General features: G+C 47.1%; 1 protein-coding gene and 1 long non-coding RNA gene across 5 annotated transcripts in view; one reads left to right on the top strand and one right to left on the bottom strand.

The window, feature by feature from the left end:
* Positions 1-628: 628 nt before the first annotated feature.
* LOC149920226 (uncharacterized) lies at positions 629-11,009 on the bottom strand. 2 transcript variants are annotated; one of them, XR_016461630.1, is made up of 4 exons: positions 8,659-11,009; positions 5,834-6,006; positions 5,302-5,419; positions 629-4,420 (listed from the first exon to the last, which is right to left on the bottom strand). It is a non-coding gene; the product is annotated as an uncharacterized LOC149920226 (long non-coding RNA). The 2 variants fall into 2 exon arrangements; XR_016461629.1 differs by having other exon boundaries at positions 5,302-6,006.
* DGKH (diacylglycerol kinase eta) overlaps positions 6,389-20,487 on the top strand; it is a 167,543-nt gene continuing 153,444 nt past the window's right edge. The window contains exons 1-2 of one of the 3 annotated variants that reach the window (XM_090131319.1): positions 6,389-6,958; positions 12,551-12,739. In XM_090131319.1, coding sequence (XP_089987445.1) covers positions 6,869-6,958; positions 12,551-12,739 — 279 coding nt within the window. In that variant the 5' untranslated portion in view covers positions 6,389-6,868. Of the gene's footprint in view, positions 6,959-11,079; positions 12,112-12,550; positions 12,740-20,487 lie in introns of those variants that run through there. The other 2 variants (XM_031615605.2, XM_090131327.1) reach the window with 2 other exon arrangements.

Consider the following 20,487-nt stretch of genomic DNA (forward strand, 5'->3'; position numbering starts at 1 on the left):
GGAAAACCTTGAATGAGGTTCAAAAGTGTCTTTAAGTGGATATATTAATATGAACACGAGTGATTCTACTCACTTCAGTTAAGTTATCCATGTCCAAAAACAGAGGCACCAGTAGAGTATTAGTGAATGTCAGTGGCAGCTGAAGAAATCACCACCTGCAGCTGTCCACAGAATCACACAGAATGGCCAGGGTTGGAAGGGACCTCAAGGATCATGAATCTCCAACCCCCCTGCCACATGCAGGGCCAACAACCTCCCCATTTAATACTAGACCAGGCTGCCCAGGGCCCCATCCAACCTGGCCTTGAACACGTCCAGGGACGGGGCATCCACAACCTCTCTGGGCAGCCTGTTCCAATACCTCACCACTCTCTCTGTGAAGAACTTCCCCCTGACATCCAACCTAAATCTTCCCTCCTTCAACTTAAAACCATTTTCCCTTGTCCTGCTGTTATCTACCTTGTAAAGAGTTGATTCCCCTCCTGTTTGTAGGCTCCCTTTAGGTACTGAAAGGCTGCCATGAGGTCACCCCACAGCCTTCATTTCTCCAGGCTGAACAAGCCCCGCTCCCTCAGTCTGTCTTCACAGGGGAGGTGCTCCAGCCCTCTGATCATCTTTGTGGCTCTCCTCTGGACCCTCTCCAACAACTCTCTATCTTTCTTGTACTGGGGGCTTTAGACCTGGACGCAGTTTTCCAGATGGGGCCTCACAAGAGCAGAGTAGAGATGGACAATCACCTCCCTGTCCCTGCTGGCCACCCCAGGATACCATTTGCCTTCCAAGCCACAAGGGCACACTGCTGGCTCATATTAAGTTTTTCATCCATCAAGACCCCCAGGTCCTTCTCCACAGGGTTGATCTCAAGGACCACTCCTTCCAGTCTGTATGGATCTGCCTGGGATTCCTCTGGCCCAAGTGCAAAACTCTGCACTTTGCACTTTGTGTTGAACCTCATCAGGTTCACCCGGGCCCACCTTTCTAGCCTCTCGAGGTCCCTCTGAATGGCATCCCTTCCTTCTACCATGTCAACCGCACCACTCAGCTTGGTGTCGTCAGCAAACTTGCTGAGGGTGCACTCGATTCTGTCATTGATGTCATTGATAAAGATGTTAAAGAGCACAGGTCCCAAGACAGATCCCTGGGGGACGCCACTCATTACTGGCCTCCACCTGGACATAGAGCCATTGATGACCACCCTCTGTCTGTGGCCTTTCAACCAGTTTCTTATCCATTGAATGGTCCACCCATCAAATCCACATCCCTCCAGTTTGGAGATAAGGATGTGGTGGGGGACCATGTCAAAGGCCTTGCTCAAGTCCAGGTAAATGACATCAGTCGCCTCTCCCTTGTCCACCGATGCCGTCACTCCATCATAGAAGGCCACCAGATTGGTCAAGCATGACCTTCCTCTGGTGAGCCATGCTGGCTGTCTTGGATCATACACTCATTCCTCATGTGATCAAGCATGTCATCCAGGATGATCTGTTCCATGATCTTTCCAGACACAGAGGTGAGACTCACTGGCCTGTAGTTCCTGGGGTCCTCCTTGCTCCCTTTCTTGTAAATGGGAGTGACGTGACCCTTCCTCCAGTCATCTGGGACCTCACCTGACAGCCACGACTTCTCAAATATGATGAAGAGTGGCTCAGCAACCACCTCAGCCAGCTCCTTCAGAACCCTGGGATGCATGCCATCCAGGTCCACACTTTAATGTGTTATTTATCTGCTGATTTTCAGGGAGTCAAAGGGGTGGGATTACAGGGTCACAGAACCGCAGCACAGCTGAGGCTGGCAGGGCCCTCTGGGTCCCTCTGCTCCAGCCACTGCCCCAGCAGGGACACCCAGAGCAGGGTGCCCAGGGCCATGTCCAGGCAGCTATGGGAGATCCCCAAGGAGGAGACCCCACAGCCTCTGTGCAGCCTGTGCCAGTGCTCCGTCACTGCACAGCACAGAAGGGCTCCTGGTGTTCAGAGGGAACCTCCTGTGCTCCAGTTTGTGCCCATGGCTTCTGGTCCTGGCACCGGGCACCACTGACAGAGCCTGGCTGCAGCCTCTTGGCGCCTTCCCTTCAGACATTTATGGGCACTGATGAGACCCCCCTGAACCTCCTCTTCTCTGGCCAATCGGCCCTAGCTCTCTCAGTCCTTCCTCATAGCAGAAGTACTCCTGGTAGTTGCCATTTTGGTGTCCCTCTCTTGGACACTCTTCAGTATGTCCATGTATTTCTTGTACTGAGGGGCCCAGAACTCCAAGTGCATCCTCACCAGTGTTGACTAGAGGGGAAGGATTGTCTCTCTTGAATCACAGAATCATCAAATCACCAAAGTTGAAAAAGACCTTCAAGATCATCCAGTCCAACCATCCACCTACCACCAATATTTCCCCACTAAACCATGTCCCTCTGTACGACATCTAAATGTTTTCTGAACACCTCCTGGGAAGGTGACTCCACCACCTCTTTGGGCAGCCCATTTTAGCATCAAACCACACCTCTGAAGAAGCAATTTTTCCTATGTCCACTCTGAATCTTCCTGGCACAACTTGAGGCCATAAACATGCAACCTGCTGTTAATACTTTTCCTAATGTCCTGACAATACTGAATGAGAAACACATCAACCTCCTGCTAGATATCTCTGAATAAAGTCAATAGAACAACAAAGAAAGTAGGAGATGCTAACATCTGAGAAAAAATACTGAGCAGGGGAAATAAAACAAGAAGAAGGCAATGAAGTGGCAGGTGGATTGTCCCTCCATACCTCTGCTGGTTCTTCACTAAAACGTTTTTCTGAAGGCAGGGCTTTCTTCTCACTGCAATTTCTTGCTTCCTGCAGCCCTTCCCTAAGGCAATAGACACATTCCTGCCAGCTGCATTAATAACTTCCACCTTGTGACACCGAAAACACTGGGGAACTGTTTAAAAGCGTCCTGTCTTGTACAGATACATACAGAAGCAGCAATTACAGTAACAAGAGGAATAATAATGACAAGAAAAAGCACAAGGTGGAAAAAGTCTGTGAAGAAAGTGTGGGCGAAAGCATTTTTTCAGGTTCCTTGCACGAAATATTCCCAAGCAACAGACACTGTGAAGTGGGAGAAATCCACAACTTCTACAACATTTTGTCTGAACGCCCTCGCAAAGACAAAGGAGTGGGCTTCAAGACAGGTATCAGGATTTTGCCAATAATAAAACATACCTTTAGTTTTAAATGTGTTCCTTAACCCATTGTGTTACTTTGGCTCTATCTGAAGGGTTGAAAACTAAGTGCTTTTTTCTCTGCTTGTAATCCATTTCCTGTGGGTTGTTACCACCTATCTGTCTGGCAGGAACTACCCAGTTACCACGTTGATCAAGCCTTACCTTTGGATGTCATCCAAAATTACTTAACAGAAAAGAATCCAACTGGCATATCTACTATGAGGAGAATGAGCAACATTTCCTTGAAGAATTTACTCAAAGTAGGCGTGTGTATTATGTGCCAAGAAAAGAAGGAAATTTGATGCTAGCATCAGTTGATGAACATTAGCATGTATTCTTTATATGGTACATGCTGAAGGCAATGCTAGGAAAAAAAAAAATGAAAAAAATCATTGTTTTAAGGTCTTCCTGCCTCAATTTAGGGAAAGAAAATGGCAAGTTCTTCAATGGAAAGGCTTTTTTGTTATTGTTTTGTTTGTTTGTTTGTTTGTTTGTTTTCCATGAAGAATGGAAATACTTCAAGAGATGGGGGTTTTCTTGTGAATGTCTAAACAAAACATTTGCATTGAATTCAAAATCTGTATGTTTCAGCGTGTCCAACACAGCCAAAATATTTTGCTTAGAGAAGGCAGGCATGTGTTACTATTTTCAATGCGTTTCATGTAAAAAAAAAAAAAAAAGTCAATAATGAAGCGTTCACTCTGTTGATCCAGTTCTCACTGAGTCATTAAGGGCAGGGAACAGAAGAGACAGAAGGATATGAGACATCTTTGAACGCAGCGTATACAGCGGACTACTGAGAAATTCTAACCCAAACGTCTAGACTAAGTGGAAAAACTTGAAGGAAAAGAAAATAAAAACAACACACAAAAACTCAACTTGGAACAGAGTCAAAAAACCAGGATGAAATGAAACAAACCCCTCAGGCTGTGTTGGAGATGTTTTGATGCAGTTTGGCAGACCAGCTATATGCTCACTTCCTGCTCCCAGGCCAGCTGTGAAGATCGCTCTCTGAATTATGGACTCACAGAATCGTTAAGGTAGGAAAAGGCCATTAATATCATCTGGTTCAACCGTAGACCTCTGGAAGGTTTCCTCCCAAACCACCACCCTCTTCCTCCAGGGGAGAGGTGCCATGGTTTATTTTAGTGGGCAGCACCTCCTCAACTTACGTTCCCTTGCCTTCGGTTCTCTTGCCCCTCTGCTAACACAGCAGCATGCCCCTAAAAAAAAAAATCAAAATAAGATTAAAAAATCCTGTGGTTTTGACACCTGTCCTCAAATTCCATGTCTGCTTTGACAGAATTACATTTTTTAGAGGAGTACTTGGCCTGTGATTTTCAGTTAGTTCTGTCAAACAGTGCACAGACCTTGCTGTCTGTAAAATGGGGCTCTCAGATAGGGTGAGCAAAGCTCACACGAGGGGAAATCACTAAAGGCAGGCTTGTCAGCAGGTTTGAATCCATCCCCTGAACAAAAAGAAGTGAAAAAACAAATTTGGCATCTTGGAGCCCAAACTGGCAGACCTGATCTGAAATGACATTGCAGTTTTCATTAGCTAGTAGGAGCTGATTTCTTTCCTCCTTATCCAACACGACCTTGAAACATACCTTAAGCTTAAGTAGGTTGTTGTAGTCTTCGGGGGCCTATACTAGCTTTCCACTAATGGAAACCAAGTTTTGAACTCCAGGGGATGAAATGAGGTGAACAAAATTGTCTATCTATCTAGTCACAGCTGTAAGATTTAGGGCATATGAAGTAAAAAATGGGGCAAAAGGGACACCAAGAACCTGTTTGAACTTCAAGGTAGTAGAATATGTATAGGGCTGGAGCTGAAGAAGTAGCTTAAATGAGAGTCTTGTTTCTTGTTTTTGGCTTTTGTGGTTCATCAAGGTGCAAAGATGACAAATATTTAATAGCAGACCACTTCTGCCACAAAGCATAGCCATGGCTAAAGAGGCTGGATGATGTCAAAGGGTACAGAACAGCAGTCGTGTGATTATCCAGTGCATCACGTGGTAAGTAGAGGAGCTAATATGACTCTGACACCAATTCTTAGTCTACAGCCCTTTGTAGGATGGCATTCCTTAGCAGTATCTCTCACCTGGGGTTAAAGGGAAGGAGACCAAACATCCTCGGACAACCACATGCAATTCCTCACCATCATCAAAAAAGTAACCTGTTGTCAGTCATCTGGCTTGCTCCCTTCTGAGGTTACAACCCTACAACAAAAGCAATTCAAAAACAGACCACTCATAAACTCACAGTCAACAAAAATAGTTCTTTTTTCTATTGCTGGAAGAGCTGCAGCAGTTTCAGTCTCCCGATGAGCTACACCACTGCAGCACTTCTCTGGGCTTGAGTTAGTGGGGCACCACTTTAACTTAGTAAGATATTCTTTCTGTAGGCTTAGTAAAATACAGAAGGTACTTCACCTTTTTATTGAGAGGGAGGGCAGGAGAGGCAATAGTACACACGCTACTTTTTGCAAACTACCCTCAGTTTGCAGTATCCCAATGCTCTGTATGAAAGCCTAAAACCACAAAGAAAATGACTATATCTTTAAATATTAGCAATGCAATTTCCTTTCTTCTATTCTTGTGAATTCCAACTGCTTTCCTGATGTTTACACTTACCAAGTAGACAACCCAGTGATTACTTTCTGTGATCAAACCTGGCAGCTGTGAACTCAAAAGGGCAGGCTGGAATGAAAGCAACACAGAAAAGCTGGAGAAAAGAGCAGTGTGGCTTCACGTGGTGATGGAGCTTCGTTTCCTAACTCCTCTGAAATTCTGCTCTTTCACATACCCTGCAAGCAAGTGGAAAAAAACAATCAGTGAAAGTGTTGAGTTTGTAGGAGACAGGAGCCCCACTTGAAGAGCCATGAGACGTTGGCTGGTGTTCAAGGGTATGCTGGTAACTCGTAAACTGAGGAGCCTCCAAGTAAACACTCAGTGTGTCAGTAAAAGGCTTGGTGGAGGGCAGAGAAATGTGCTGCTCCTTAAGGCGTGGTGCCCCCGTGAACGGATGCACACGGTGTCCATCTCTGCTCTGCCTTTAACGCAGGGCCCATGTCCCAGCCCACGTCCCAGCCACGGATCGCGTCCCGACCCATGCCTGGAAGGACCACATCGCAGTGCTCGCCCTATACGCGGGGACCAGCTGCTGAGCCCAGATCCCCCAGCGGGGGCAAGGGGCTGCTCAGAAGGGCTGCCCTTTATGCTCTCACCCCCTCGGGCCACTCCTGCGAGGGTAGGGGGCGCCGAGCTCGAAGCTCGCTCGATGAGGGCCGGGGGTCGCCGGGCCGGTCCGGTCCGGTGCAGCGGAGAGGCAGCGTGAAGGGCCGTCCGCACACCCCGGGAGCTCCCCGACAGCCCGAGCGGCCGCAAACAGGCTTAAGGCCGAGGCGATTTGCGCGTAATCCCCGGCACAGCCCGGGGAAAGGGGCGCGGTGCCGGGTAGGGGGGGTGGAGGGGGGGGGCAGCTCGGTTAGACCCCCGGGAGCCGGGGGAGGGAGCGGAGCCGGGCGGGGAGGGAGGAGGGGACCCGGAGGGGGCCGGGGGGAGAAAAGGGAGGAGCGGCAGGGGGTGGAGGGAAGGAAGAGCGGCGTGGGGAAGCGCTACGCGCCCGAGCGGCGGAGGGAGGGAGGGAGAGAAGGAGGCGGCGGTGGAATGCGCTCGGCTCCGCGGGCCGAAGGTCGGGCGATGGAGGAGCACGGGGAGCCGTCTTACAGCGGCCGCAGCCCCGCCTGGGAGGAGCTGGTAGGTACATGCGTGCCTCGCCGCGCGGGCATTTCCTCCTTTCCTTCCTGCTCCCTGCTGTGCGGTTCGGGCTGTCATCCCCGGGGCCGGAGTTGGGCGTCCCGACCTGAGCGGTACCCGGTGCCCCGCCGCCAACTTTGCCGGGAGGAGCGGAACGGGATGGGGGTACGGAAAGCCGCCGTAGCGTCCGGAGAACCAGAGAGATACTCTTTCAGGGAGATAGACTCTTCCTATTGTTATTTGTTCTTATTTAATTTCCGCAGCCGGGCTGGGAATCGCCTCCAGCTCTCCCTACGGCGGAGCCGAGCCGGGGTTGGGGTGCCCGCAGGGAGCGGGGGGCACGGGTGCCTCCAGAGGGGGTTCCCCGAGAAGGCTGCCGCTTCGGTATGCTGAAGCCGCTCGGAGACCCTCCTCCCAGCGAAGGAAATCGTGTCACCGGCATCCTCCGCCGGCGATAACATCAGATTTCCCCTGTCGGCGTCCCGCCGTTGGGCTTTTCTCCATTGTGCAAACACACGCACACGCACGGCGGACGGGGAGGGCTATTAATAGCCCCTGGGTCGCCGCTCTTGATGTCTCGGGCTGCCCGAGAGGTCAGGGCTGGGTTGTCCCTGGCCGTGAACTCTGTGGGGCGATGGAAGCATGCACCCGTAACACGGCCACGCTTCTTTTCAGGTGGCTGTGCTTTTTTCTTTTTTTTTTTTTTTTTTTTTTTGACAGCCTGCACGGGTCCAGCCCCTGGTTCTATTTCTAAAGGCACTTTATAACAGCGGAGTGGGAGAACCACACTTCGCCTGTCCCAGTCTGCACACTCCCAGGAGATACCTCCTGTGACCCACTGCCACCCTACCGGGATTTGCAACCCTGTGCCTTCCCAAATACATTTTGACTGGCCTCGTTTCCTAGTGAAGTTGAACAACCCCTTTTGCTGCCCTCTGCGGTCCTCAGCTGCTGAAGCTGCGGCCGGAGATGCAGCTGTGATAGGGAGCGCAGCTGGATGCGATACGTTCCAGCAACATGGAGCTGACATCCACAAGCAGCGCGCAAAGGCAGATCCTAGATTTTGCCTGGAGAGATGAAAATGCCGTGGGAGGAAAACAGCGAATCCCGTTCCCCTGAACGTGTTGTCCTACTGAACAGTGACATTTACATTGGCTGCCGAACTCAGCCGAAAGTCAGGAGGCAGACAGATAGCAGCCCCTCCGTATGGCTGGAGCAGCCCAGCCTGCTCCCTTCTGGGTGCAGATAAACACAGACAGAGCACTTCCTTTCTTTTCCCCCCCCTCCCTCAGTCTCCCCCTCCCCCGATAAAGGAGAGGATTTGGGTCATGTTTATCGTTCCGTGTCTGCATTTGTTCAGGGTACACACATGAATGCAGTTTTAAGGTTAACCACTGCATTCGTTTCCTTTTACAAGCCTCCAATTTCAGTCCAAGCACTCAGTCCTCTACCTGGTAACCTGCTGGTAAAACACAGCATCTTTGAGGCAAAACTGCATCGTTTTTCTTCATATAAATCATATCGATCACCTTCTTCAATGCAGGCTTTGTCTTGAAATAAGGACGAAGGGAGATTTAGGTGAGGAACTGCATGGGGTAGGAAAAATGTGCCCAGAACTCTCCTTCTTTCTCTTAACATAGAAAAGGAGCAACAGGGTGAGAGAAACCATTGCAGGTTTGGAATTTGTGCACAGTGATTACCTCTGCAAGTTGTCAGGTGTTGGTTAGGAGTGCTGTTCCTATGGCTGTTCTGGGGAGCAACTGGCTGACATCACATGGAGCCAGAGCTTCTCCTTGAAAATGTCAGGGTTGAGCTCGTCCATGTGAAATTTAGGATATCTGTAAAATCCTGACCTTAATTCCCAGCTCACTGTTGAATGGAGAACATCTTCCCACTTCTGTAAGAGCCAAAAAGAAGTAACAGATAGCATCAGGCTCATCCTCTGCTCTTCAAAGGGACATTCAGGGGCACTGCACTCCAGACCCACGCAATCTAGGCTACGAAGTCCTATACCCTGCTTCCACATCTCATAAGGGACCTCAGCCTTAGCTTCACCTTTTGAGGTGGAGGAAAAAAACTTCTTATCCTCCAGCTTACAGATGCCAAAGTGACCTAGAGAAAAAGAGGTAAATACGCCTATTATGGTGGGAATCAATATTAGAACTGGAAGCATTTCTGTTCCTGGAATCAAATGATGCGTTAATCTGCATTATAAGCCATAATCTGCAGAGCAGCTGGAGTGTGTATTTGGGTTTTTGGTACATCGCATATGCTTTTTAGTGATGTGTATTCTGTTATCAGCACTGAAGCTGTTTGGTGGAAAGATTCTTACAGTGCACATATTTACCCGGCACTTTGGAATTCTTTGAATATAAAGGGCAGATCATCAGCTGATATCAATTGCCATGACACAAATGATGTCAGTGGGGCTGTTTCGTGTCAGTTGAGAATCTCTCTTTCAGTGCCAACCTTTCTTTGCTCTTTTCACCAGTTTCCTTTAGTAAAGAAATGTAAGGGAATTATTGAGAAGTGAGAAATTGAGCATGTGAAAGACAGAATTCACACGCGTATCACATGTGCTCTTCAGGAGCCTGACTGGAGGATTAGTTTGGAGGATTTCAGTGGTGCCACTCGTACCACAGCATCCATACCTGTGTTCCCCAAGATGCAATCTGCTATATGGTGCTTCTCATATTGAGTCTGGCTTCAGCCACTTGGATGTAGTGAGAGTCAGCTGGCAGTCCTCATCCAAGGAAAGTCCCAGGGACACCTCAGGCAGCATTATCTGGGTAAAGACCAGAGCTGGATCATAAGCATGTATTAACTCCTTTGAAAAACAGAACAAGTGGGAGCACGGAGAGCTTTAAAACTTTCCTTATGCATGGAAAATATGTATAAGAACTTCATACATGAATGCAAATGAATAAGTCTGTTATACTTTATACAGCACAGCGTTTGGCTGGTGTTAACACCAAACTCGCTTGGTTTTCTCTGTTTTGAGGAACACTGGAAACTTGAGTTGGTGGCGGATTTTAGCACCTAGGATTTTACAAATGCGTACTTTGTAGATCCCGTATTCACCTCAGACTGTGCTTGTGGGGCATTTCTATTATTTGCTGAGTTCGGTTGCTCCCACTGAACTCTCCACCTTAAGTGAGAAAACATTTCCAGTGCTTCAGTTCTGAAGTTCATTGAGACAAAGTGGAAGAGACTCGAGTTGAAGTGACAGGCACCTGGTGTCCTCTCCCTTGTCACTGGAACTAGATGGCCTTTAAGGTCCCTTCTAACCTAAGCCATTCCATGATTCAGTGTTTTTTTGGGTTTGGGCAGCCAGCGAAGAGGAGGATGGCAATGGGGACGTCCATGTGGGGATGGATGACACCCTTTGCATGATGCACTGTGCAGGAGCTAGGGCTCATAGTTAAGCTCTGAATGTGAACAGAAGCTGGGGAGCCATATTTATTGCCCATTTGCGTTCCCCATTTCACCTACAGACACTTCACTTAACAGCTTTTATGCATTTGAAATGAAGTGTAGTGAAAGAAACCTGAGCTGTCTATGCAGATACCTAAGGAGATCTGCAGCAGACAAGTTACATTTTATGCTTTAGTAAAAAAAAAATCTCCCAACATGCAAACCTCAGGTCACCAATTGAGCCAACTTTGTGACCTCCCTAAATTTAAAGGCTTTCATCCCGAATTGTGGATAATGTTTCTCCTTTTCACCTTAATTCTGGAAGGTGGGTGAAATGCCTGCTTGTAAACAATTTTGCACTCAGCTTTGCACAGGATCCCGGTCATGTGGTGGAGACACAGCTGTCACATGTACCGATATTTTGAATGCTTTTTTAGCATGGGAACAAATTTAACAGTAATAGTGTTGTTCATCTAAGCGCTGCTTAATTCAGTTGAATTAAATGGAGTCAGTGAGCGTTGTATTCTGTTAGCACCCAGTGTTCCTCAAATCGCAGCCCCAGCCCTATGCAAACTGCATTAGCATTAATTAGCACACTGTCTTGTCACCTAGATGCAGTGTTCAGTTGTTGTTTACCTTCAGAAGGCTCTGCTAGCTGCAGTGAGTGAGTTGTGTTCTGGGGTAATTTGCTGTTCTGGAGGTGCTGGGGGAGGAGGAAGAGGAAGGAAGGCAGCTGGGGTGACTAAGTGTAAGCTTCTCTCTTGGCCTTTCTTCTTATCTGTGTCCTAAGAGAATTTAGTGCACACTTGCTCTTGCCCAAGTTTTATCTTACATTTTTGAGAAAGAACTCCTTCAGGAGAAGAATGAGACGAGTGAGGAAAAGGAGCTATGCAAGAACTGTATCTAGTTTCAGATGTGGTATTGGTGGTAGGACTTAGGCCCAGTTATTACTGTACTAAGAAACACAGGTACTCACAATTCCTTTAAAACGTACCCTCAAAGAAGTGATCCTAACATAGAGAAGGGCAGTAGAACCTCATGGAAGCGCCGGATTTGGTGACACCTACGTGGGATACAACACTTGTGTGGCTTCACGCTTCTTTCATTCCACCTACTACAAATGAAAGTCCCATTGAAGGAAATGGGATATTCCAATGTACGAAACCCAGCTCACGGCACCATGTTCACAGCATAGGATGGGCTCTGTGTTACGGTTTCACTTTTGTTTCTCATTTGTTGCTCTGTATTTCGGTACTGCGGCACTCATATTAGCTCATTGAGAGATAGAAGTTCCCTTTTGAGAAATATAAATAGAATTGCGGGAACAGAGAAGCCGCAAGTATTGGTCGCTTTCTTTAATCCACTCCGTGCAGTTGGGAGCCGTGTGTTTTATTTGGTATTGCTGAGACTGAAAGCTTATTTGGAACACTGACTACACGCAAAGCCACAGTCATTTCTGAGCCCCACAATTCAGAACATGTGCTGACATTTCGAGATCCTGGGAGCTGCCAGATCTGCGACGAGAAGGGAAAAGCGACCCTTTTTCTCCCCCGCTCCAGAGGACCGCTCTTAAGCGAAGACAAGAACTTCGAGTAAAGCAATACAAAAACTAAACGGATGTGGGAGAACAACCACGTCCCGTTTCGAGTCGACGCATCCCGTTAGGCACGCCGCCTTCTTGCTTTTCGATGCCGGACGCGCGGAGCACAGCCGCACAGCTCCCCGCTGCAGCCGCACAGGTGCCCCATCCCCGTGCCAGGCCGCTGGGCTGAGCCCCCCGCACGGTGCCCACGCGTGGCTGCGGGCTGGGACCCGCTCCGCTCCGCGTCCCCGGGGGCGCCGCCCGCTCTGCCCCTCATCTCTCGCCGCCCGCCCGCTGCGTCCTTAGCCGCGCTCGGCGCTCCCCGCGGCGATGAGGGCTCGGGGGCCGGACCTGCCCGCCACGGCCCGTTCCGAGCCGGGAACGGCTGCCGGCGGGCCGGGCCGTCGGAGGGGGCGGCGGAAGATGGCCGCCGAGCGGTCGGCCCCACCAGCGCCCGGCTCTTCCTCGGCTCCGTCCCTCCCCCCCGCGCCGCCCCTTTCCCCACCCTCCCGCGGCCGCCTCCTCCCTCCTCCCCGGGGAGGGGAGCGGCAGCGGCTGCCCGGGCTGAGCCGGGCTCGTGTGCTCTCTCTCGGCAGGAGTCCGGGAAGATGGCCGGGGCCGAGGCGGGGATGAGCGGCGCCGGGATCCAGCAGCAGCCCCAGCAGCAGCCCCAGCACCCGGCAGCGGCGGCGGCGGCGGACGAGTCGTCGGACAGCGAAGGGGAACACGAGGGCCCCCAGAAACTCATCCGGAAAGTGTCCACCTCGGGCCAGATCCGCAGCAAGGTAAGGGGCGAGGGGACGGGAGCCCGCCGCCTTCGCCCCGGCACCCGACGGCGCGGCCCGCGGCCGCATCCCGCTGCCCCCCGGCTGAGGGGAGGCAGCCGTGCCTCTTCCTTCCTCCCGTCCCCTCCTCCCGGCCAGCTGCTGCGTCCACATCTGTCCCCGCTGGCAGGAAGCCCCCCGGGGCGGCGGGGCCGGAGGGGAAGCCGCCTGCCCGTAGCCGGCGGCCGCCCTGCCCTGCCCGCGTCCTGGGTGTGGGGGAAGCAGCCTCCCTCTGCTCCTCTTCCTCAGCCGCATCCCTCCCGGCCCCGCTCGCTTCTCCTGCCCCGGCCCCGAGGAGCCCCGCCGGTGGCTGCGGGTCTGTAAAGCGGCTGTCAAAGTTTCGGGGCAGCGCGTTTTTTTCGGCCGGCTCGGGCTGCGAAGTCGCCCCGGTGGGATTGCTGGCTTAACTTGGTGATGGATGGTGCGTTTGCATCGCGGTTTGTCCTGTAAAATTAACTTCGGCGAGCACGTGTTTAAGGTTGCTTTTCTACCGAGACGTAAGCCAAGCAGAAGGATCGTGTAATCTCTTGCAAAACACGGTCCAAGTTCCATGGATGCACAAAGCCTGGCTGAGGTCATCCTCAGGCACATGGCACGTAGGGCTTGGGTTCTGCACCACGGCTCGTGTGTTTCTCCCTTTGCCCAGCCAAGTTAGTGAGGATCTGCTCTTGTGTTTGTGTGGGTTTGTGCTCTTCATCCCTTCAGCTCCACACACTACAGCCAAAGTGCCTCTCAGCAAGAAGCGGTCGTTGCTTAGTGTTGGCATTATCCCGCTTACGTGTAAGGTGTTAAGCCATTTTTTTCCAAAAACCTTCTTGGTGTCATTGCCTTTTGTTGCTAAATGTAACTTTGCACTTGTGATTTATGTTACCTGCTAGAATAACCCTTCAGCCAGGCCTAACTGTTGTTAGGCTGCGCTGTAAGTCGCATACAAACTTCCAGCTTTAACATCGCTCTTCTGTGGTGATCTTCAAAAAGGCAGAACGGGTGCTGTGTCATCTCTGCTGGTGCTGGGTGTGTGCAAGGCTTTGCTGTCCTTAGCGGCTGATGCTCGCGTGAAGAAAATGTGGGGATTCTGTTCTCTTGGAACAGTTCTGTGGGCATGGGATCTTGATGCGTTGTGGATTGGTGGGATACTGAGGGCTGCAAATGAATGGCAAGATGGTCTTCTTTTAAGGGAACTCTGAAAGTGATGCTTTCGTTTATCTTGGTTTGCATCCCAGTTGTATTTCTGTGAATTGGGTTTATATGGGAAATGCTTACTACAAGGGGGAATGGTTTTACAGGGAGGTTTAGGTTAGATATTAGGAGGAAGTTTTTGACACAGAGGGTGGTGACACACTGGAACAGGTTGCCCAAGGAGGTTGTGGATGCCCCATCCCTGGAGGCATTCAAGGCCAGGCTGGATGTGGCTCTGGGCAGCCTGGTCTGGTGGTTGGCGACCCTGCACATAGCAGGGGGCTTGAAACTACATGATCATTGTGGTCCTTTTCAACCCAGGCCATTCTATGATTCTACAATAAAACTCTGCTTTACTTGCTACAATTTACAGTAACATGCAGCTGAGAATATAAATAACTTTCCGTTTAATTAAAAGTGATATATCTGTGTTAAAGATGAGACCTGTGTTCAATAATTCAGATGCACTTTATTTTATAACTCAGGATGCATTATTTAAAAGTAGCTGTATTTAGACTGACAACTCCCATTTAGTTTGAGGGTGTTGCATGTTTGCTGTTGTAGTAGTTGGTGATCAGTGGTTACACGAAACCACAAGAGCAAGGAACGTCAGGGAGCTGCTCTTTCACCCAGCCAGTCCCTTTCATTCAAATTAGATTTGTTAAGCTTCACTTACTCCGTGAATGTGTTTGTAAGCTAAGGTTTTAATTAAGTGGATGGGGTTTGTCTTACAGCTAAGAATAGACTTTTGAAAGAACCCGAAACATGTACGTTACATTTATCATTGATGTTCATGGGCCATTTAACACTGTGCTGTTTTTCTCTGGAGGTTGCTTATATACTTAACTCGAGACATTTCAGCAGCGTGGTGTTGATGCCTTAGCATGCAGCTGCACCCAAAAGTCTCTGCTGGCAATTGTTTTTATTTTACTTAAGGAAGATGTTATTTTTAGATGTTTTGGTACAGTTGATCATTTGTGAAAGCTCCCATATGGCGATTCTTTGCAGACAGAACCCTTCAGTGGTGGATTTTTCTAGCGTCTATATTGTAAGATTTAGCAAACATACGTATAATAGCAAAACCTTTTCCATGGCATAAACATAGTTTTGCTGATTTCGAACACCTGTAGCGCTCAGAGTGTGTTTTTAAGCCTTGTCCTCTTCCTCCTGTGTATAAACAATTGACCGCGGGTGAAAATCAGAATGGGAAAGTGAAAGGAAAGAATACTATACTGGAAGATGTAATTGCACTGAAGTTCGTTGCTTCTTTATGATATGCTGGTCACATGCTCACTGCTCTGCTTAGAAATCTGTAGTCCAGTTTTGCTTACTCACATTGAGTAGTAACTTCCTCTGTGAATGGCTTGGCTGAGTTCAGTGGAACTGCTTTTACAGCACTTTGATACTTGAAGAGGATGGGTGGTAGGGCTGAACATCTCCGTAACTTTTATTCTTGATCTACTTGTAAATTACACATACTTATTTCTCATGTTCTTAGAGTATGCAGAAGGCATGTCTTGTGCTGAAATATGGCCACTGTTTATTTCCTTGGTACAGAAAACCTGAAGATCAGCACGCTCTAGTTTCTGCAAAATGAGGAATAAACACGTATCTAGGAGCTGTTCACTCAGGCTGCACACTTGTTTATAGAGTGATGCCATGGCAGTAGAGGAGCCAGGACTGAAATTATTTAGCGCTTCTACGAGACTAAAGACAGCATCTTTCATCCTTATCCTGGAAGCTGTTGAATTATGGAGCACATATGTGTTCCCGGAGGAAACACAGCAGAACAAACAGGTGGCAAATACCCTGTGAAGTCTGAGTAGTTCAGGGCTGAAATCCCAAATGGAGAGTGTTGAAACCGTTCTTGACTTCACGATGTTCACTGGCAGTTTCTCCCTATCTCTGAGACTTTATCCAATATGTAAAAAGCATCCTGGTAAAATTGTTTTTTGGAAAAAGACAAGGCCAGGCTGGATGTGGCTCTGGGCAGCCTGGTCTGGTGGTTGGTGACCCTGCCTTGTGGCAGGTGGGTTGAAACTAGATGATCATTGTGGTCCTTTTCAACCCAAGCTCTTCTGTGATTCTATGATATACGTGTTTTAGTTATTTATTTTTGGTGAAGATATTTGAAATCTGTATTCAGTTTTGAAGCAGTGCGTATGATGATGTACCAGCAGTGTTGTACTGGGGAATTAAATCATGCAAAGTTCTTGCATCTGCATCAAATTCAGCTTCTTCACTTTCAAAGACGCTGGTTAAAACAATCAGTGCTCGTGCCTTTCTTAAACAAAGCAGATGATTTCATTTTTTCGGGGCTGCAGTATGAAAACTCTGCCTGTCATCAGCTGGGTCCTACTTTCTTTAAAGTTAATTGCTGTAGTGCAAAGTACATTCCTCACAAAGATGGTCTTGTTTTAGTCCTTTATAGCTGGAACCTGTTGAGAAAGGAAGGTTCAGATTAGAACTGACAGTGTTGTTTATTTTTTTTATTCAGCTTGGGGGCAAGCATGAAAAAATAGATGAAGTGGTGCCTGGATGCTTGGAAGCAGAATAGTTAGATGAGCCTGGTGGTAGTTCCTCTCATGTCTTGAGTACTCTGTGCTAGGAAGTGGGTATGGAAAAGAGCATTTTCATTGCTGACCTGGCTTCCCACTGTAATGGCTCCATGTGCTGTTAATGGGAAAGCTCTGTTGGATGTGTGTTTTGCTCTCCAGTCTGCTGTTGGGTATCTCACCTGTGCTTGTTTTTCAGATAAAGCAGACATTCTGGAGCAGGGAGTATGCATTTGGAAATGTGAGAAAATAAGGTTTGGTTACTGGGAGAAAATCACCTGTAACACATCAAAGAGAATGCTGTCTTCACTCCCTTCACCTAAAATGTTTTGTGCTGTTTGTTTACTTTTTAAATAATGGAATTACTATAACAAGGGGAAATTTCTGAGTTATGGCTATGTTGTAATTAGGGGAGCTGATAGTATTATTTAGCTAAATTGCAAGAGTTATTACTAGAACTATCTTATCTTAGGTCTTAATATATTATTTTTTAGATACCTTAAATCATTATGGAGTAATAAAAGTGAATTAATTAAATTCCCAGTGTGTTTTTATTGCTCTTAGTGGATAACACCAGCCATTTAGGGACTGAGCCTTCAGAAAGTTTCTAAACTCTTCCATATGGTGACATTTCACAGTGCCAAATCCCAGTAGTCACTTCCTGTTTGTTTCTGGTATATGTTTCTCTTCGATTACTATAGCTTCTTAATTCCCCTAAATATAATGCGCTATTGTTGGTGTTGGTGCTAGACCTCATGAACGTCATTCTCTGCAATGTCATCTGCTTTATTTAGCTTTTATTATCTGGTAGGTGCTGATTTACTCAGCTAAGTCGTGGTCGATTTCTTTCTGATTAAGGAAACATGACTGATGTGCTAGAAGTTGTCACGAGAATGCCACGGTAGCAAATGTAACCCTAATCTGGATTCTGTATGTGCATTAGAATTGTCTGAATCTGCATGGCTTCAAAATGCGTTGTAATTTGCAGTTTATTTTGCAACTGCATTAACAGAAGTAGTGTTGCTAAACTATATCATTGTGTTTGAACAGCATGGGGCGGAACTGAAGTGACCCAGTGCGTAGCAATCATCCTTGACTTCTTGGCACCTGACAGCACCTGCTCCAAAGATTTAAGAGTGCTGCGGGGTATTTGTCTGCACTATTATGTTTTCCATATTTTTCATTCTGTAATTGAATCAGTTGCCTGCTGTATGCTCTGTGCATCCATTACAGCGAGGTGTCCCACCAGCAGTTTTTTTTTTACAACTGTTGTAAAATCCCTGGCAGATTTGATTCCTTCCTCATGTTATGTGGTGGCTTTAACGTCATTTCTATGTTCAGAATCAGTTGTCAGTTTTATATATGGATGTGTATATTCATATAAGCACAGAATGGTTGGGCTGGAAGGGACCTTAAAGCCCACCCAGTCAGTCCCAACTCCCTGCCATGGGCAGTGCCACCCACCAGCTCAGGCTGCCCAGAGCCCCATCCAACCTGGCCTTGAGCACCTCCAGGGATGGGGCACCCACAGCTTCTCTAGGCGAGGGTTGGAGAGCACATCTGAGAGAAGCAAAATCATTTTTAGCATGTCATGGTATGTAATTCCTTGCTTTTCCTACCTGATGCTTTTCCTACTCTTTCAAAAAAGGGTCCATTAGTGGGAAGTTTCAGTCAAAGACACAGTAGTTCTGGGAAGTTAAAAATGACTGAATGTGCTCTGTATAGTAGGCAGCAGGGTTAGCCTGGCAGAGTGGTCATTACCACTCCAAATTCTGACATGTGTTTGCATAAAACTGAAATGAAATCTGCTAAGGCGTTTTAGTGATGCATGTATTGGCAAAGTGTAAATTACTAGTGAAGTGCCAGATAGGAGAAGTTCGTGACATTTTTTTTGGTGGATATTTGCAAGCAGGTCTTCAAAGAGAATGTTGCTGCTTTTGTCTTTTGTTTGCTTTGTTTTTCTTAAAAGGATTAATGCAATTTTGTGTTGAAAAATAGCACGAATTACACTTTTTTTTTTCCCCTCAGACAGTGAACTGTGAATGTGTGGAAAAGAAAGACAAAATAATCACACTCCCATCTTTAATATAAGAGGCTCTGATTTTGTTTTGTGTTCTGTTCCAAGGGAATGTCTTTCTGCTGCAAAGATCAGGTGGAACACATTGAGCTTGTTCTGCAGTTTAGGGAAAATTTCTGGTTTTAAGAAGCACAAGAAGAGACTATTTCAAGAACAAATGACAACTGGGAATCTCTTCTGAGGTGTCTTATCTGGTGAGCTTCATGTGCACAGTCCTGAAGACATGTAACAGGCATTCCAGAGCTCAAGAAAGGACTGTTCTATACCTGGATCTTTATCCATGTGAGGCTATATGGATAATTTGTGGACGTTTTGATTTGTTTCCAGCAGCTACATCAGAATCCAAGATGCCACAGTGCTTGCTGTATGACTGCTGTATGACTAGCTGAGCTATCCAGCTTAGCTTTGTATGTGTAACAGAACACACAGAATGACAGTGATTTTGCAATTGAAGTAATGATCAAAAGAATAGTTTGTCTGGCTATCACAGAGCCTTCATCTGAAGGGAAGTATCAAATCCTCTTGACTAGCTGAAGATGATAAAAGGCAGCTTAGACCAGTGCTCTTGCTCTGGAACATTACAAAGGGCCAAGGGTTTTCTTTTTAATTATGTTACTTTCAATTTCTTTGAACTCTGACCAACTTGTTCTTCTGGTAAGGGTTCTACAAACAGAAGTCTGCAGGCTTCAAAACCTAAGCTCAGCAAGAAGGTAATATTGTATTGTGTATTTATGTGTGGATTCATTGAAGTTTGGAATACAGAGTTGTGGGTGTAAGATCATGCTTCTGTGGTAGTTTTGACATTCTGGATTTCTTTTCTCTTCTGATAGGGGTGATTAATGCAGGACCCTGTGTCTTGTGAAGGTAGTTCAGGAGCTTACCATGAGTGATGCTAGCGGAGGAACCACAGAAAATGCATTTTGTTCTGGTTGGCTATTATTATTTCTTTTTGAGATTGTTTTTGTTTTTGTTTTCCCCATGTGGTGTTCTCTATTGTTCTTTCTAGTACAGGTGAATGTGATGGTAGAAAGCTGCTGACAACATGGCTAGCTTTGGTCACTTCTTTTAGTTTTATGCTGATGCTTGGATCTTGTCTCAAAAGAAAAAACAAAACATTCTTCCTTTAAACTTTGCATCTGCCACCTTTTTACCTTACCATTTTATCCTTTCTCATCTTGTCTTCAAAGCATAATTTGCATTGTCCAAAGTCTTTTAAAAACCAAGGGCCAGGCTACTGAATAACAGTGCAGTAGCCATAGCACTGTTGAAGTGAGTTCAAGCTGTTTGCTAGCAATGGTGTAGTAGCCAAGCTGGGTGGCATCCATAACTTATATTCCCCCTGTTACAATAAAAAGAAGTGCCATTCTTTCTTAGTGTTGTGATAAACACAGCATTTACAAACAAGCTTGACACTGACCCAAAAGGAATACTGTTTCACTGATGTGCTAAAAGTAAGAACACTGAATTAGAGGGTATTTAAAATGCAATAAGAGATTTATTCTAGTAAAACAGTTAAGCAGATGCTGAAACACTTCAGTTGTCCTGTACACTTTTACATGATTAATTACTTCTTAAAATTAAGCCGGCGCTTAAGTGCTTGTTGGATGTGGGCCATAGAAATTTTGTACGCAAAGTCAGAACATGGTTGACTTAAAAGTTTTACCATGTAGGAATTATCCTGATATATTGCACAATTATGAAGAAATAGCGAATAATTTTTCTTCAGCTATTATTATTATTATTTTTTCCATTTGACTAATGTTCTTGCTCGGAAATATTTCAGTGCTTAGATACTAAAGGCACGATAACTGGTCTGTGCTCCTGGGACACTTAAGATTATTGTAATGAAATCGGCAAGGCTTCCTAATTGATGAGAATCGATTTGTTTATTACGGGAG

Source organism: Phasianus colchicus, chromosome 1 (assembly GCF_987193195.1).
Source record: "Phasianus colchicus chromosome 1, bPhaCol1.hap1.1, whole genome shotgun sequence".
NCBI lineage: Eukaryota > Metazoa > Chordata > Aves > Galliformes > Phasianidae > Phasianus > Phasianus colchicus.